Source organism: Podarcis gaigeae (assembly GCF_964106915.1).
Source record: "Podarcis gaigeae genome assembly, chromosome: 13".
Classification (NCBI taxonomy): Eukaryota; Metazoa; Chordata; class Lepidosauria; order Squamata; family Lacertidae; genus Podarcis; species Podarcis gaigeae.
Window position 1 is genome coordinate 20,904,059 of NC_139689.1, and position 13,700 is coordinate 20,917,758.

Sequence of the window (13,700 nt, forward strand, 5' to 3'; positions counted from 1 at the left end):
GCCCACTGGGTGGTCTTGAGCCAGTCATTGCCTCTCAGCCTAACCTACCTCACAGGGTTGTTGTGGAGATTAAATGAGGGGCAGAACCATGTACACCACCTTGAGGTCTTGGGAGAACGTGGGGGATATAAATGCAATCAACTGATCCACCACAAATGCACCATTGTTCCGTCAATGACATGTTGTTGAATACAGCGGGGGGGGGGGGGAATCACACCAGTCTGGAAGGACCTCAATTCTGGTATTGAAAACAAATCCCCTGGGCTGAGGATGTGTGCAGATGGACACCGCATTTTATTCCATCAAATCACGACGTCTGCCTGCATCTGGGCTAAGAAACTTTGCGTTAACTTTTTCTCTTAATTATTAAGTTCACACAAGAAGTATCCAAAAATTTTAAATGCCCCATTCGAGCCGCTCTGCAACTTTCCCTTCTGAACTTCTGAATCAAGCAACAACTTTTTGATCTAATGAGCTTCTTCGGTGGATGCTGGCGGCACTGAAAACTTCCTTGGCTCAGAAGTGGAAGGCACGGCAGCAGTTAGCCTACACATTGTGGTGCAAAGATATGGGGACTCTAGACATTGCTGAGAAAGTAACTCACATATTAGGTGTTTCTAGGGATAAAGAAGACCTGGAACATTTTAAACTCTCTTCTCCCACCAAATCACAGAATTTGGCTTTCATGATGTGTCATGCTTCTTTTATTTTTCTACATGATCTGCTCTCTATTTTATGTTTTCTATTCATGTTTTCTCTTTGTTTTCACTTTTGAAGTACAGTACAGTACAGTACAGTCATACCTTGGGTTACAGATGCTTCGGGTTGTGCACAGCGCCGAACCCGGAAGTACCGGAACAGGTTACTTCCGGGTTTTGGCGCTTGTGCATGCGCAGAAGCGCCGAATCGCAACCCATGCATGCACAGACTGTGGGTTGCGGACGCTGCGGGTTGTGAACGTACATCCCGCACGGATCACATTCGCAACCCAAGTGTCCACTGTATATTAATATTACACGCACATACATACACACTAGTCCACACGTAAAATAACCAGAAACATGAAATGTTTTAATGGATGCCAAAGCAAACCAATCCAGGATACAAATAGCTCAGCCCCTGCTCCTCTCCCCCTACAGAAGATGCATCACCCTCCCTTGTCTCCACAGTATGGGAACGCAGGGGCCTCTCCCTGCCTCAACACCATCCCACCTTCCACTGAAAAGGCAGACAGGTAAGATGCAAAGGAAGCACTGCCAACACCTGTACCAAAAACCTGTGTTACGTTGGCTCACACTTACTTGCTTCAAAAACCTACAGAGATTTAAGCTTAAAAAAAACACACACACCAAAATGTTGGGAGGTTGCAGAGATGGGCAAAAATTAAAAACAGCATCATAAGGAATCCTTCATCTTCTTACCAAAGAGAAGATTTAGCCCAAAGTTCTCAGAAGAGACTATGCTGACACACTTGTGGCTTATTTCAGACTTCTCTTTTCAACTCAAAGCTAGAAATCTTGGCATTTCCCCCCAGGAAACTTGAACATGGTTTGAACAGAAGACGCCTGAGAATGAGTTGTTGTGACGATGAAGAGATGGCACAAAGAATTTTGGACATAATGTACCGACTCTGGAAAATAAATGTGTGGATCACCCTTCTCAGGAGGAGAGGGGACATCTCGTTTCTTCTGAGCATTGTGCATGCAGGGGATGCGCTAGCAGCAGCAGAATTAGATAAAGGGTGCTACTGCAGGATCCATGCAAATGGCGGAACCATGCATAGAACGATGAGGGCGGCTGGGTTAACTGGGAGGCTATGAACTTTAGAGTACCTTGCCTTGGTTAGAAGCTGGGCCTCCAATAGAGCATCACTGAACGCACCTTCTCTCCAGAGAAGGCTGCCTTGCTCTCTCCAAGGATGCTTTCAAAAACCCACGCAGCTCAGAACAAGGGGGGGGGGAGTAAAGATGAAACCACTTGCACCCTGGGCTCCTCATTAAAAAGACCCAGAGAAGTCCGCATCTTATAGCAGCCATGAGGAAAAAACAAACCATCGCCAGCTGCAGCCAGGCAAGGACTGGCAAGGAGAATGCAGTGGCAGAGGCTAGACCGGACTGTACCATATCGGACGGCGGGGAGGGGGGTGCGGTTCTGTTTCTGAGTGGTCCTTCAGCATTCTCATGTGCAAACGTAACACAGCAGGAAGAAAAATATTGACCTACTCACTTTCCTGATGTGGTAGGTGTTTTGTGTGGGGTTTTTTTAAAGCATTAAAAAGTGTCCCCCATCTGCAGCCCGAAGTGTACATATAACCCACCCCTCTGACACAGGATTCATTTTTCCTTTCTCACCTCAGCATGTTTTGACTCCGAGCAGGTCCTCCATTTTTTGCTAACGGCGTCAAGGGGGCAGGTTTGGAGGCCCAGAGCCCGTCCCGATTCAAAACACACACAGAGAGCGGAGCTGAACTGACTGCAGGTCGCATGTACAGACCAAAAAAGAGGAGGTAATTAAAAAGCCAAAAAGAACAGCAGCTGTTGCGGGTGGAAGGGAAGTTTGAGAAGACAAATCGTAGGAGGAGAGATGGAGGCAAGTCCTGGGTCCCATCCAACGTGTGCAACACACACTCTCTTTCTCTTCCGCTGTGTGTGTGTGCGTATTTAGGTGCAGAGTCTGCATTGTGGAGGTTGCCACCCCTGACCAAAACCTAGCCCCCTTCCTTCGACAGGAAGTCCAGCCCTCACCCGGCACCTCCCTTCTTCACCCTGCTGTTTCCTCCGAGGGCTGGTATCTCAAAGAAGGGCCTCCGCCTCCAGGATGGTTCTTCCTCCTCTGAGTTCATGGCAACAGTAAGGGGCGCTGGATGGGCATCACTAAAGTCAGGACCTGGAAAGGGAGGAGAGAGGAAAATGGGTTGTTTCAGAGGCTAGAGCGCCCCCTTGCTGCTGCAGTGAAGCTGCGCAGGGGTTTTTACGGTAAATGGTGCAGAAGCTAAATTGAGTCAGACCGCATGATGCCAAGCAAAGAAGGAGCTGCCGGCTCATTGGCCATTTGTGGTTTAAGGGCACACGGCTCGGCATGACTTATGCAGATCACAGAATCTGGAATGACCGACGATGAAGAATTTTTTAACCATTATTTGAAAATAGTGCAGAATGCACAGCGTCCTGATAAGGACCAGGGAAATCTAGGAGAAGCCACTGGCTGGATTATCAGGCTGGGAAACTATAGCTGCAAGTGGCTGAAGAAAGGAAGCCAGATCACATACTCAAGGCCACAGGGGGGCCCCCCGAGTCTCATAGGGGTGCTGGAAAGGCCAGCGTTGAAACTCTGTATGTTGTTATACGTCCCCTTCAACTGGGGAAGCCCTAAAGGAAATGTTTGGGGCATGCAAATTTGCCTACCTTAGGAAATCTCCAGACACACATTCCCCGTGTGTGTGTATTATTATTATTATTATTATTATTATTATTATTATTATTATTATTATTGCTTGGCAAGGACTATGGTGTTCTAGTGTCCATCACAAACACCTACACCTGTATCACTTCTTCCTTTCCAAAGAGTTGTTCCTCCTTTATTCAAAGTGGTTCTCACGGTGGTCAAAAGAACAAACAGCTCCACTTTTGGAATTTTTCCATAGCAAAGGCTGCAATGCACTTGGGCTGGGCTCTTGTGCTCTTCTAACACCACCAGTGTCCTTGGAAAGCAGCCTCAGAGGCTACTGGGTCATGTACTAAGAGAGAACGGGCTACGCAGGCCTGGGATGCAGCCAAAACAAGGCATCCTTTAAACTAGAGCAACCACTTTCTTAAGTTATCAGTCTACTGCTGACAAAGGTGATGCCGGTCTTCTGATACCGGCCTGTAGCACCTCATCACATTGTCAAAGGCACTAACAACTTAGACCTTTCCTTCAAAGGCACACAAAGGAAGGGGAAGCTTCTTAAGAGCTAAAGACCTCAGGTGTGGTTCGGAAGGAGGGAGAAGATTTCTGCAAGTCTCACTCTCTCTCTCATCCTAGTTACTCACCTTTGTTCCTCTGTGGAACTGGGCCCTACTCTCCTCGGGAACAATGATGTAGGGGAGGAAGATGTCCAAATGGTACAGCTGGGGGTGTCCCTGTAACACAATGCGGTCCTCTCCCAGGTCCAGCTCGAGAGATCTTACGGAGGTCTGATTAGGGTGGGAGGACAAAGAAACAGTTAAAAAAATACAATTTTATTGCTATTTCCCCTGCTTGGGGACCAGAGCACCCAAGACACCCCCCTACAAACCGCATGCCAAATTACCATTTTAGGGAGGCTGATTCTCGCGACCAGATGGTCAGGGTGGCTGATAGATGGCTCAGCAACTATGGTGAATTCAGGAAGTGTGGCCGAGCTATGGAATGAAGCACAACAGAATCAGCAATGGAGAAGTGTCATGATAAAAACACTCAGTTGGAATCAGATATTGCCAACTCATAAAAACAGGGACAGGCAACAGGTTAAGGGGCCAAGTCAGAAATGCAACTGTGGGCTTCTGACACACAATATCCTGCCCGATCTAACTGAACTTTATTAAATTCATTAGACATACAACCTGCACTATGGGTGGCTGACAACAGAGTCCTATTCTGGCCACTATCGGCCAGTTTAAATAAACTTGCTTTTTGGACTTCTGGGAGATGGAAAGGGTAGGGCTTTGCCAAGTCTCCAAGGGAAGAAAACTCCAACGCTTAAGGGCAGCTATTCAGAATCCTCTGTGTGTGTGTTTGCAGACCCAATTTGACACCCAGGTAGCATACTCAAGACATCACTCCTGGTTGCTCTTAAGTGCCTGGAACAACCAAGCAGTCTAGAGGGGTTTCTTGGGCTTGTACTGGTGGCAGTTTCTGGCCAGTCTTCAGAGGACTGCCCCATGAGCAATGCATTGCACCAGTCCAACCTATCATAGCAGACCATATCTGAGATGACGGGTCATTCCATTCCTCCATTACCCTGACCCCCATCCTCATTGTACAGTCCCTCCCATCCCAACCACACCGTACCTCTGTGGCGCAGATGGCTGCAAAAGGTTCCTGCCTTCCTCCTTGACTTGGCTGCAGAAAGAGACACAAACGCCTTGTAAAAATGAAGAAGGAAGTATTGATCTGACTACTGCAGTTGTACCAAGTCCCCATTCAAGTCTGGGCCAACAGCTCTCCCTGCTCTGTCCAGAGTCCCAAACACTTTTAACAGGCCCCAGAGATTGGTTTCTGCTTCAGCTGACAAGATACACTTCTATACCGTAGAATGCTAACAGTTGAAATGGCATGATTCTCCCTCTGCCGCCCCTCATGTGTTACAAACCCTTCCCATGCTAACCTTTCCATATAGCAGCCGCCCACTGGAAAGATCTCTCCTAACAGCACTACCCTCAACTTGGACTCCAGCTCCCATCAGCACCAGCCAACATGGCCGATAGTTAAGGATGATGGGAACTGTAGTCTAACAGAATCTAGAGGGCACCAGATGGGGGAAGACTCTCCTAATTCATCCAGATGGTCCAATGGCAGCCGGTGAGTCTCATGTTTAGAGGAGGAGGAGATAAGATTACTCCAATTCTGGTCCGTTGCAGACAAATGAAGTGTCTCAAGGCCCCTTAAAATTTAACTAATTTTGCAGGGCACTAGAGCCCACTTCACCAGATGAATGACATGTATCATCCCAATTTAGCAGCACCCTCTTGGGTGTTAAGATGAGCAGAGGGGATCCCTCTTGGTAGTCCCACCACTCTCAGAGGTCCAGGTGCGAGGGCTCCCGGTAGAGGACCTTCTGTGCGGCATTCCCCTAAGTTGTGGAATTTTGCCAACGTACCTGCTATCCATCTCTTGGATGAAAGGCTTGGATTTGGTGCGAATGGTCTGCTCAGCTATGGAGCCCATAAACTTCCTGTTCTTCAGAATCCGCCATTCTGGAAAGGGGTGCAAGCAGCCTTGTTAGCTTGGCTGCAGGGGCAAAAGGCTCTGGGCCAGCCCCAAAGGGATGGAAGCACCTAGAACCGATGTTAGAAGTCTCCCGAACCAAGGTCGCTTTTCTTTCAAGGGTATATCCCCCCACAAGGAGGGGAAATGTTACCTCAGGATTGGCCCCAAGAGAGGGGCCTGTTGCCTCCCGGCAGCAACACCCGTACCTTGGTTGTTGACATCCATCTTGTATTTCTCCGACAATCCTTCCATGGCGATTGTGATGAAGAACTCTTTGAGGAAGTCGTTGTTCTTGAGGCAGCGAGGGAAAACAGAGAGATGGGAGTGGGGAGAAGATTAGGTTCCCTTCTCTCAGCACATGGATTACTCCACAATGAAGTAACTGCCACCCAACTGCATGCATATGTAGGAAGTCCCAAGGCCTTGTGATTATGAAAATAAGAAGTCCAGCTGAATTGGGCCACAGACCCACCTAGTCCAGCTCATGACAGCTATGGGAAGCCCTCAAGCAAGGGCCAAGTATAACAGAGCTCATCACTTGAGATTCCTGGAAACTGATATTCAGACACATACCGATTTGAGGAGATGGTGCGGAGGAAGGGATGCATCCATTCATGGCATAAGCAGCCAAAGATACACTAAAGAGGCTCACCTGCCTACCTTGCAGGTGTAAACTTGCAGGAGTAAACTTGGGGAAGCTTTTAATGTTTGATGCATTACTGTATTTTAATATTTTGTTGGAAGCTGCCCAGAGTGGCTGGGGAAGCCCAGCCAGATGGGCGGGGTATAAATAATAAATTATTATTATTATTATTATGTTACCAGATTTTTTCCAATGAATCTGGGGAACTTCAATGAATTTTGTATGGGGACTGATTTATAAATCCAGGGACTGTCCCCAGGAAATGGGGACATCTGGTAACCTTATGCCCCTGTCTCCCAACATCATCCCCCTACTCTGGCACAGCAAACAACACCCAGGTGGTTTTGGGAAAGAGAGGTTCCTGCCTGCCATGGACACAGCAGGAATTCTGCCCCTGAGCGGAACAGGAGAAGCCGTTTGGGACGCAAAGGCTCCCTTTCAAAAAGGCAACTCACCTCCATCTTGTTGTAAAAGGTGGTGCTGATGGAAACGTCATAGACGGTGCAAGCATTGCCACCTGGGAAAGAAGAAAGGGTCAGGCCGCTTTGACAGAAGAGGGGGCTATTCCTAAAACCTACAAGGCAGAAGGAGCCTTGGTTTCACAGTTGCCCTTCAAGGGCTGAGTCCACACTGCACCACCTCACTTGGGAGACGCTCTTATGCAGAGACATCCCCATGAGGAAAAACAAAAAGATCAGGTGTGTTTCTCTCTCTTCAGCCAGGATGGGTACAAATCAATGCTTTCTTAAAAACATTTGAACTTTCCCCCTCCACAAAGCTGCATTCGTCTGCAGGTTTCTGTTTCTGTGAGCTACGCAAAAAATGGATCATCCGTGTGAAAATAAAAAGTGAGCAAGTGTGTTTTGGATGCCAAGCGATTCCTAGGCAAAAACGTTCTTCTTTAACCAGGCCGTTGGTCAATTGTCATCCGATGCCCTTTTAAAATAGGGGGGGGAGGGGGGGTTACTCAGGTGTTTGTTTTTATTTTGATTATGTAGCCTGTGTTTTTATCCTATAAACTGTCCTGAGATCTGTGGGTATAGGGCAGTATATAAATGATAAATAAATAAATAGTAGTAGTACAGTCATGCAGACACTTCAGGTTGTGCATTTTCTGGTTGCACACCATGCCAAACCCAGAATCACCAGAACGGGTTAATTCCAGGTTTTGGCACTTGCGCATGCGCAGAGACACTAAACCATGCTTTGCACATGCGCAGAAGCGCTGAATCGCAACCTGTGCGTGCGCAGACGCGGCGCTGTGGGTTGCGAACGTGCCTCCCGCACGGCTCACGTTCACAACCCGAGAGTCCACTGTAGCTGTAGGAGTGTCCTTCAGATGATGAGAGGGATTGAGGCAGGGATTTAGGTGACCAGGTTCCTTACTCCTTGTGCTACTCAGACAGCTCTCTTAGGCAGAGGGACCAAAAAGTCCACCAAGACCTGGCTGGCTCTGTAGAAGCAGGTGCTCCAGCCTTGGTTTTCCTTAAGATTTAGCAACTCATTTCACGGCTAGCCCATCCTCTCAGTATCAATGAGGCGGATGCTCACTCTTGTCCACTTCCACGTGGGGCTCTCCCAAGCTCATGGGGATCCTGAAGGTGGAGACGTTCTCCGACTCAATAAGGCAGGCAAGCTCTTCGTTGGTCAGGTCAGGAGGTGGGGGGATGTGGGGAGACCGGCAGACGTTCACAAAGACCTTCTCGCCGGAACTTGTGCGGGTTTTAAGGCAGAATCCTGGGGAGGATGAGAGAAGCAAGTCATAGTTTTGCAGGTTTCTCTAAACAACTACGAAATTAAAAGCAGCCACGAAATTAAAAGATGCTGGCTTCTTGGGAGAAAAGCAATGACAAACCTAGAAAGCATCTTAAAAAGCAGAGACATCACCTTGCCAACAAAGGTCCGTATAGTTAAAGCTATGGTTTTCCCAGTAGTGATGTATGGAAGTGAGAGCTGGACCATAAAGAAGGCTGATCGCTGAAGAATTGATGCTTTTGAATTATGGTGCTGGAGGAGACTCTTGAGAGTCCCATGGACTGCAAGAAGATCAAACCTCTCCATTCTGAAGGAAATCAGCCCTGAGTACTCACTGGAAGGACAGATCCTGAAGCTGAGGCTCCAAGATTTTGGTCACCTGATGAGAAGAGAAGGCTCCCTGGAAAAGACCCTGATGTTGGGAAAGATGGAGGGCGCAAGGAGAAGGGGACGACAGAGGACAAGATGGTTGGACAGTTTTTCTCGAAGCTACCAGCATGAGTTTGACCAAACTGTGGGAGGCAGTGGAAGACAGGAGTGCCTGGCGTGCTCTGGTCCATGGGGTCACAAAGAGTCGGACACGACTAAACGACTAAACAACAATAACTAAGGAACTAGGGAATCTGCTTTTGCTTGCCACGGACCACTTTCACCTTGTCTCCCCATTGCACCTCTAATATCCACCCCACTCCCCTGTAATCCCAATATCTCTGCTTTTCTGGTTGTATGAGACAGGGAGAAAAGCTTCTCTACTCTATATATAATTTTATACATCTCTACCATCTCCCTGCTTACTCACCCTTTCTCTCTAAACTAGAAAGCCCCAAATGTTGCACCCTTTCCTTAAAGGGGAGTTGGTCTACCCCTTTGATAATTTTGATGGCCTTTTCTGAACTTTTCCCAAGTCTACAATATCCTTTTTCAGATGAGATGGGTGGATAAATAGCACATATGTACATAGTAGTCCAAGTGTGGTCACACCACAGATTTGTATAACGGCATTATGATATTGACAGTTTTATTTTCAATTCCTTCCCTACTGATCCCCAGTGTGGCATTTGCCTTTTTCACAGATGCTGCGCAATGGATCAGCTTCTCCATCGAGCTACCCACTATGACCCAAACATCTCATCCTGATTAGTCACCCCATGAGCTTATATGTGAAATTTAGATTATTATTATTTTTTGCCCCAGCGTGCATCAGTTTGCCCTTGTTTGCTGTGAAATGCATTTGCCATTTGACTGCCCAAGCATACACCCAGTTTAGAAAAAAAAGTTAATTTAGAAACCTTCACAATCCCTTTTGTTCTTTACCTGGGAGTGGCCGGATAGGCTTGGATTCTGCTGGAGAGGGCACAAAGCTCTCGATTTTCTGGGTTGCCTAAGAGGCAGAGATAAATTTATGATACAGCTAAACAACTCAGACTTTAGAGAATTTTTTAATGTTTGATGTTTTATTGTGCTTTTAATATTCTGTTAGGAGCCACCCAGAGTGGCTGGGGAAACCCAGCCAGATGGGTGGGGTATAAATAATATTATTATTATTATTATTATTATTATTATTATTATTATTATTATTATTTAAACCGATCCCATTTCTTTCCGAGATGAAAGGCTGCAGCCTCTTACATCTGGAATTAGACATTCCAAGAGCCCCATGTCCTTCCCTGATCCCAACCCTTCATGTCACATTCATCAACATTTAACCCAAAAGGTCTTTTCACTTTGTGTTTCTCAGGTCAGCTTCATTGAACTCCATTATAAATTTGAAGCAGTATTATACCACTTTAAATAGTCACGGCTTCCCCAAAACAATCCTGGGAACTGTAGTTTGTTAAGGGATGCTGAGAGTTGTTTGGTGACACACACACACCCCTTCCCTTAACAAAGCTACAATTCTGAGTTCCCTGGGAATAAGAGCTGGTTATTAAATCATCTGAGAATTGTAGCTCTGTGAGGGGAATAGAGGTCTCCTAACAACTCTCAGTAACCTTAACAGACTATACTTCCCAGGATTGGGAATTAAATAGACCATGGCTATTTAATGTGGTATGAAACAGCTTTAAATGCATAGTGCAGATGGGGCCTAGAGGAGAGTCCATCAACTACACATGGTCTCCGCTCCCCAATTTTTCCTCCCCACTCCCACCACAGGCCTTCATGCAGACCTGGAGTAGAAGACGTCGGAACTCCTCCTCTTCCTCCTCCTCCTGCAGCTCGGCTGATAACAGGGATGTGTCAGCTACAGATGCCATGGTGGTGCTAGTTAGACCCTGCAGAGGTTAATATTTATATTTTATAAAGGTGATTTCAGTTAAAAGAAATAAAGCAATACAGAAAAAAGAAGGAAAAGTGAGAGGGGGTATAACAACAACAAAGATACATATAAAAACGAAAATATACCCCCAAAAAGCAATATATGATATTCTCATACATTCTTGTATAAATTGGTATAGTTTTATTGTCCTAGTCCTAACAGATTACTATATTTTGTATAGACTCATTCCAAATGTTATCATGTTTATCCATACAGAGTCTGCGCCTGTAAGCAGTTCCGTTCATAAACTGCCAGTAATATCATATCATCCGTCCATTGATTGAAAGGTATCATATATTTTATTCCCGCCCGCCCCAAAAAAACCTCAATATCAATCTCTTGCCCGCCATTAGGGCACTGAAAAACCATTTCCTTTGTCCTGTTGATAATTTCCATATTGCAGGCATCTAATTCAATAAAATTTTCTCTGCTGAAAGACTTAACTTTTAAGATTTAACTTTAACACACACCCTAAACCAAAAATCAAGCCTCAAGGGTCCCAACTAACTGCTCCCCCCCCCCCACAGACTTGCTGCTACACCCTCCCTCCAAGGAGACCAGCGCAAGGAGATGACGTTTTCTCAACTCTCCAACAACCCTGTGAAGTAGGGCTATCAAGGCTATTTGGCTGAAGCTGGGTTTGAATACAAGCTGGTGATATCTCAGCTTCACGCTTTGCTGCCTCCAAAAATGAAAAAGGGGGGACCCTTTTAAGATCTCCCCTTCCAGGAATCAAGATCCCGCACCTGCCTCTGCCAAATCGAACTTCCTTTCCAATCAGTGGATCAAACTTCCGTTGTTGCTATGGCAGCGACTTCCGACCATAGCTGTACTGACTACCGAGAAAAGGACGGGAGGAAATAGTGCCTAATGGTTACAGCAAAGGACTGAAAGTGCGGGGGGGGGAGAAATACTTGCCTCTCTCGACTCCCTGAACTTTAATGCCACTCCCCTTCCCGCTTCCCATGCACATGATCTATAAATAACGATTTTAAAAAAATCATAGCTTCCAGGTTCATGTTTACCTTGGTATATAGTTTATATAGCTGTCTCTCGTCGGCTCCGCAGCGAAGGAAGCGACGCCACGCGCGGGTGCCAGAAGGTTCGCTTTGCGGAGAAGCGGGACCGGAAGTCGAGTTCTCTTTGCCTCTTTCTCATAGGCTTCCTATCTCGGCGCTCTGTATTGAGGATGCAGGAACTCCATAGAGTTAAGGACGCGAGGTCAGACAAATGTTAGACTAGCATCTCAAACATCCGGTTAGATTCGGGGTTTTCCTTTGGATTAATGCGGGGCTGGGCGCGCTATTAGACAAGAGTGAGCTTTTGGTGTCATGGAAGAGCAGCAATTTGTTGTTGCGTTTAATTTATTTTGTTTTAATGCTAATACTGGGGGGGGGGTATTTCCTTAAATGCTGTTTAATGTCAAAATAGGCTTCTAAAAGGTTGGGTGAAATAATTGGGGGGGTGGCAATGCAAGCATTTTAATACAAAACACCATTTATATAATAAACCAGATTCTTCAACTAGACCAATAGCCAGGCTTTGGTATATGTTCCTAAGTATGTAAGAATCTTAGAATACATTGCGGGCTTGTCATAACTCCTCTTTGTCTCTCAGCTCCTCCCCTCTAACCTGCAGTGTTGAGATAATAAAGGTTAAATCCCATGCACATTTACCAGGGAGCCTTGGATTGCTCTGTAAGGCTGAGCTCTGATTTTTTTTCTCTTGGGATGGGAGGGTGTGGAAGGGTGAGGCAATAACCTCTGGCCAATCAATCCAATTCACGCCAAAATCCTGGATTTCGCTGTTGATTCCGAAGGGTAGCTGATATTTATAATTCCAACTAGCAAACAAAGCAGCTTTCAAAAGTAACCAAGAAGATGCAACCTCAGTGTTGGAGGGTTTTCCTTGTTATGCATTTCATTTTGTTGTAAACAAAATAAAAAGTAACCAGGAAGCCTCGTCTGTAGTCATGAAAGTTTATAAGAATACTTAAAAGGTTATAAAGACTTTTTCTCTTTTTTTTCTAGCTCTGTGACAGCAATATACCTCTTCCCTCTCCATCTCTATGGTTGCCAATGCGTCCCTTCTCTCCACCTCCCAGTCTCTATGGAAGCCAGGAGTCCGGAAGTGCCGCCTTAAAGGGGGCGTGTGGCTGAATGTTAAGCCTGGCTGGTGCTTAGTTCAACTATCAAGGGGGAAGCAGCTCAATTAGTGCCCATGGCTGGCTCAGCAGCGGCGGCGGGAGGCGGCAGCAGGCGCGGGGCCCCTTCAGTGCCCGATATCTACAGCTCCATGGAGTATGGGCCTGTCCCAGAGGGCACTAGGGCAGCCCAGGTAAGGGAAGCAGGCTGGGAGGCGCCCCCCGGACGCCTGGGTCCCCGAAGAGGAGAGCGCGGGAGAGGGATCCGGTGGGGGTTAGGAATTCAGGGAGATGTTGGAAGAGGAGAAAAGTGTGGCTCCAAGCGGGATTTCTTTTCTTCAAAAGCAAAGGCTATTTAGTAAGCAGGGCGGGAGCAGGAGCAGGTTGCAAACAGGAGGGTCTAGGGAAGGGTCTGCCTTCCTTCCCCAGAGCCCGCCGCCCTTTGCCCTGGTCTTTGCCCCTCTCTTCCCCGCCGCTCCCCAGCCCTGACCTTCGCTCCTCTGCTGAGCCAGCGGTCTCTGCTGGCTGGACTCGCTGCCTCTCTCGTGGGTGTCGTTGACCATCCGAGCTCTAAAGGTCTCCCTCTTCACGGCGGCACGTTTCAACTATTACTGTTATTTAAGTCTGCATTTAGGAAAAGGGACGCGGAAGAACTGGCGCGTGCTGCAACGTCAGCTCCAACTAAGAGAGCTGGGATCCCCTGTAGAACCCAGGAGTCCGGCCGATCCTTGCTGCAGCGCACAAAACACCCTTAGAATGGGAAGCAAAGTCTCGCCCGTGCTCGAATCCTGGCAAAGCTCCCGCTTCGCTCCTTTCTCTCGTCTCGTCTGAATGTCAATGCACCTCTGCATCCCAACCCCGTGTAGGACATCCTCACCGCCCCTTGAGAGAAC

General features: G+C 47.1%; 1 protein-coding gene across 7 annotated transcripts; it reads right to left on the reverse strand.

Annotated features, from left to right (window-relative positions):
- Positions 1-1,050: 1,050 nt before the first annotated feature.
- On the reverse strand, positions 1,051-13,446 carry PIH1D1 (PIH1 domain containing 1). 7 transcript variants are annotated; one of them, XM_083707978.1, is made up of 12 exons: positions 13,298-13,446; positions 11,690-11,842; positions 10,516-10,620; positions 9,662-9,728; positions 8,144-8,329; positions 7,048-7,109; positions 6,156-6,240; positions 5,840-5,936; positions 5,032-5,082; positions 4,292-4,382; positions 4,032-4,175; positions 1,051-2,886 (listed from the first exon to the last, which is right to left on the reverse strand). In XM_083707978.1, the coding sequence occupies exons 3-12, from the start codon at positions 10,600-10,602 to the stop codon at positions 2,839-2,841; spliced, it is 918 nt and encodes a 305-aa protein (XP_083564104.1). In that variant the 5' UTR covers positions 10,603-10,620; positions 11,690-11,842; positions 13,298-13,446; the 3' UTR covers positions 1,051-2,838. The 7 variants fall into 7 exon arrangements, with proteins under 7 accessions (XP_083564104.1, XP_083564105.1, XP_083564103.1 ...); XM_083707979.1 differs by lacking the exon at positions 13,298-13,446 and adding an exon at positions 12,714-12,968; XM_083707977.1 differs by lacking the exon at positions 13,298-13,446 and having other exon boundaries at positions 11,690-11,863.
- Positions 13,447-13,700: the final 254 nt, after the last annotated feature.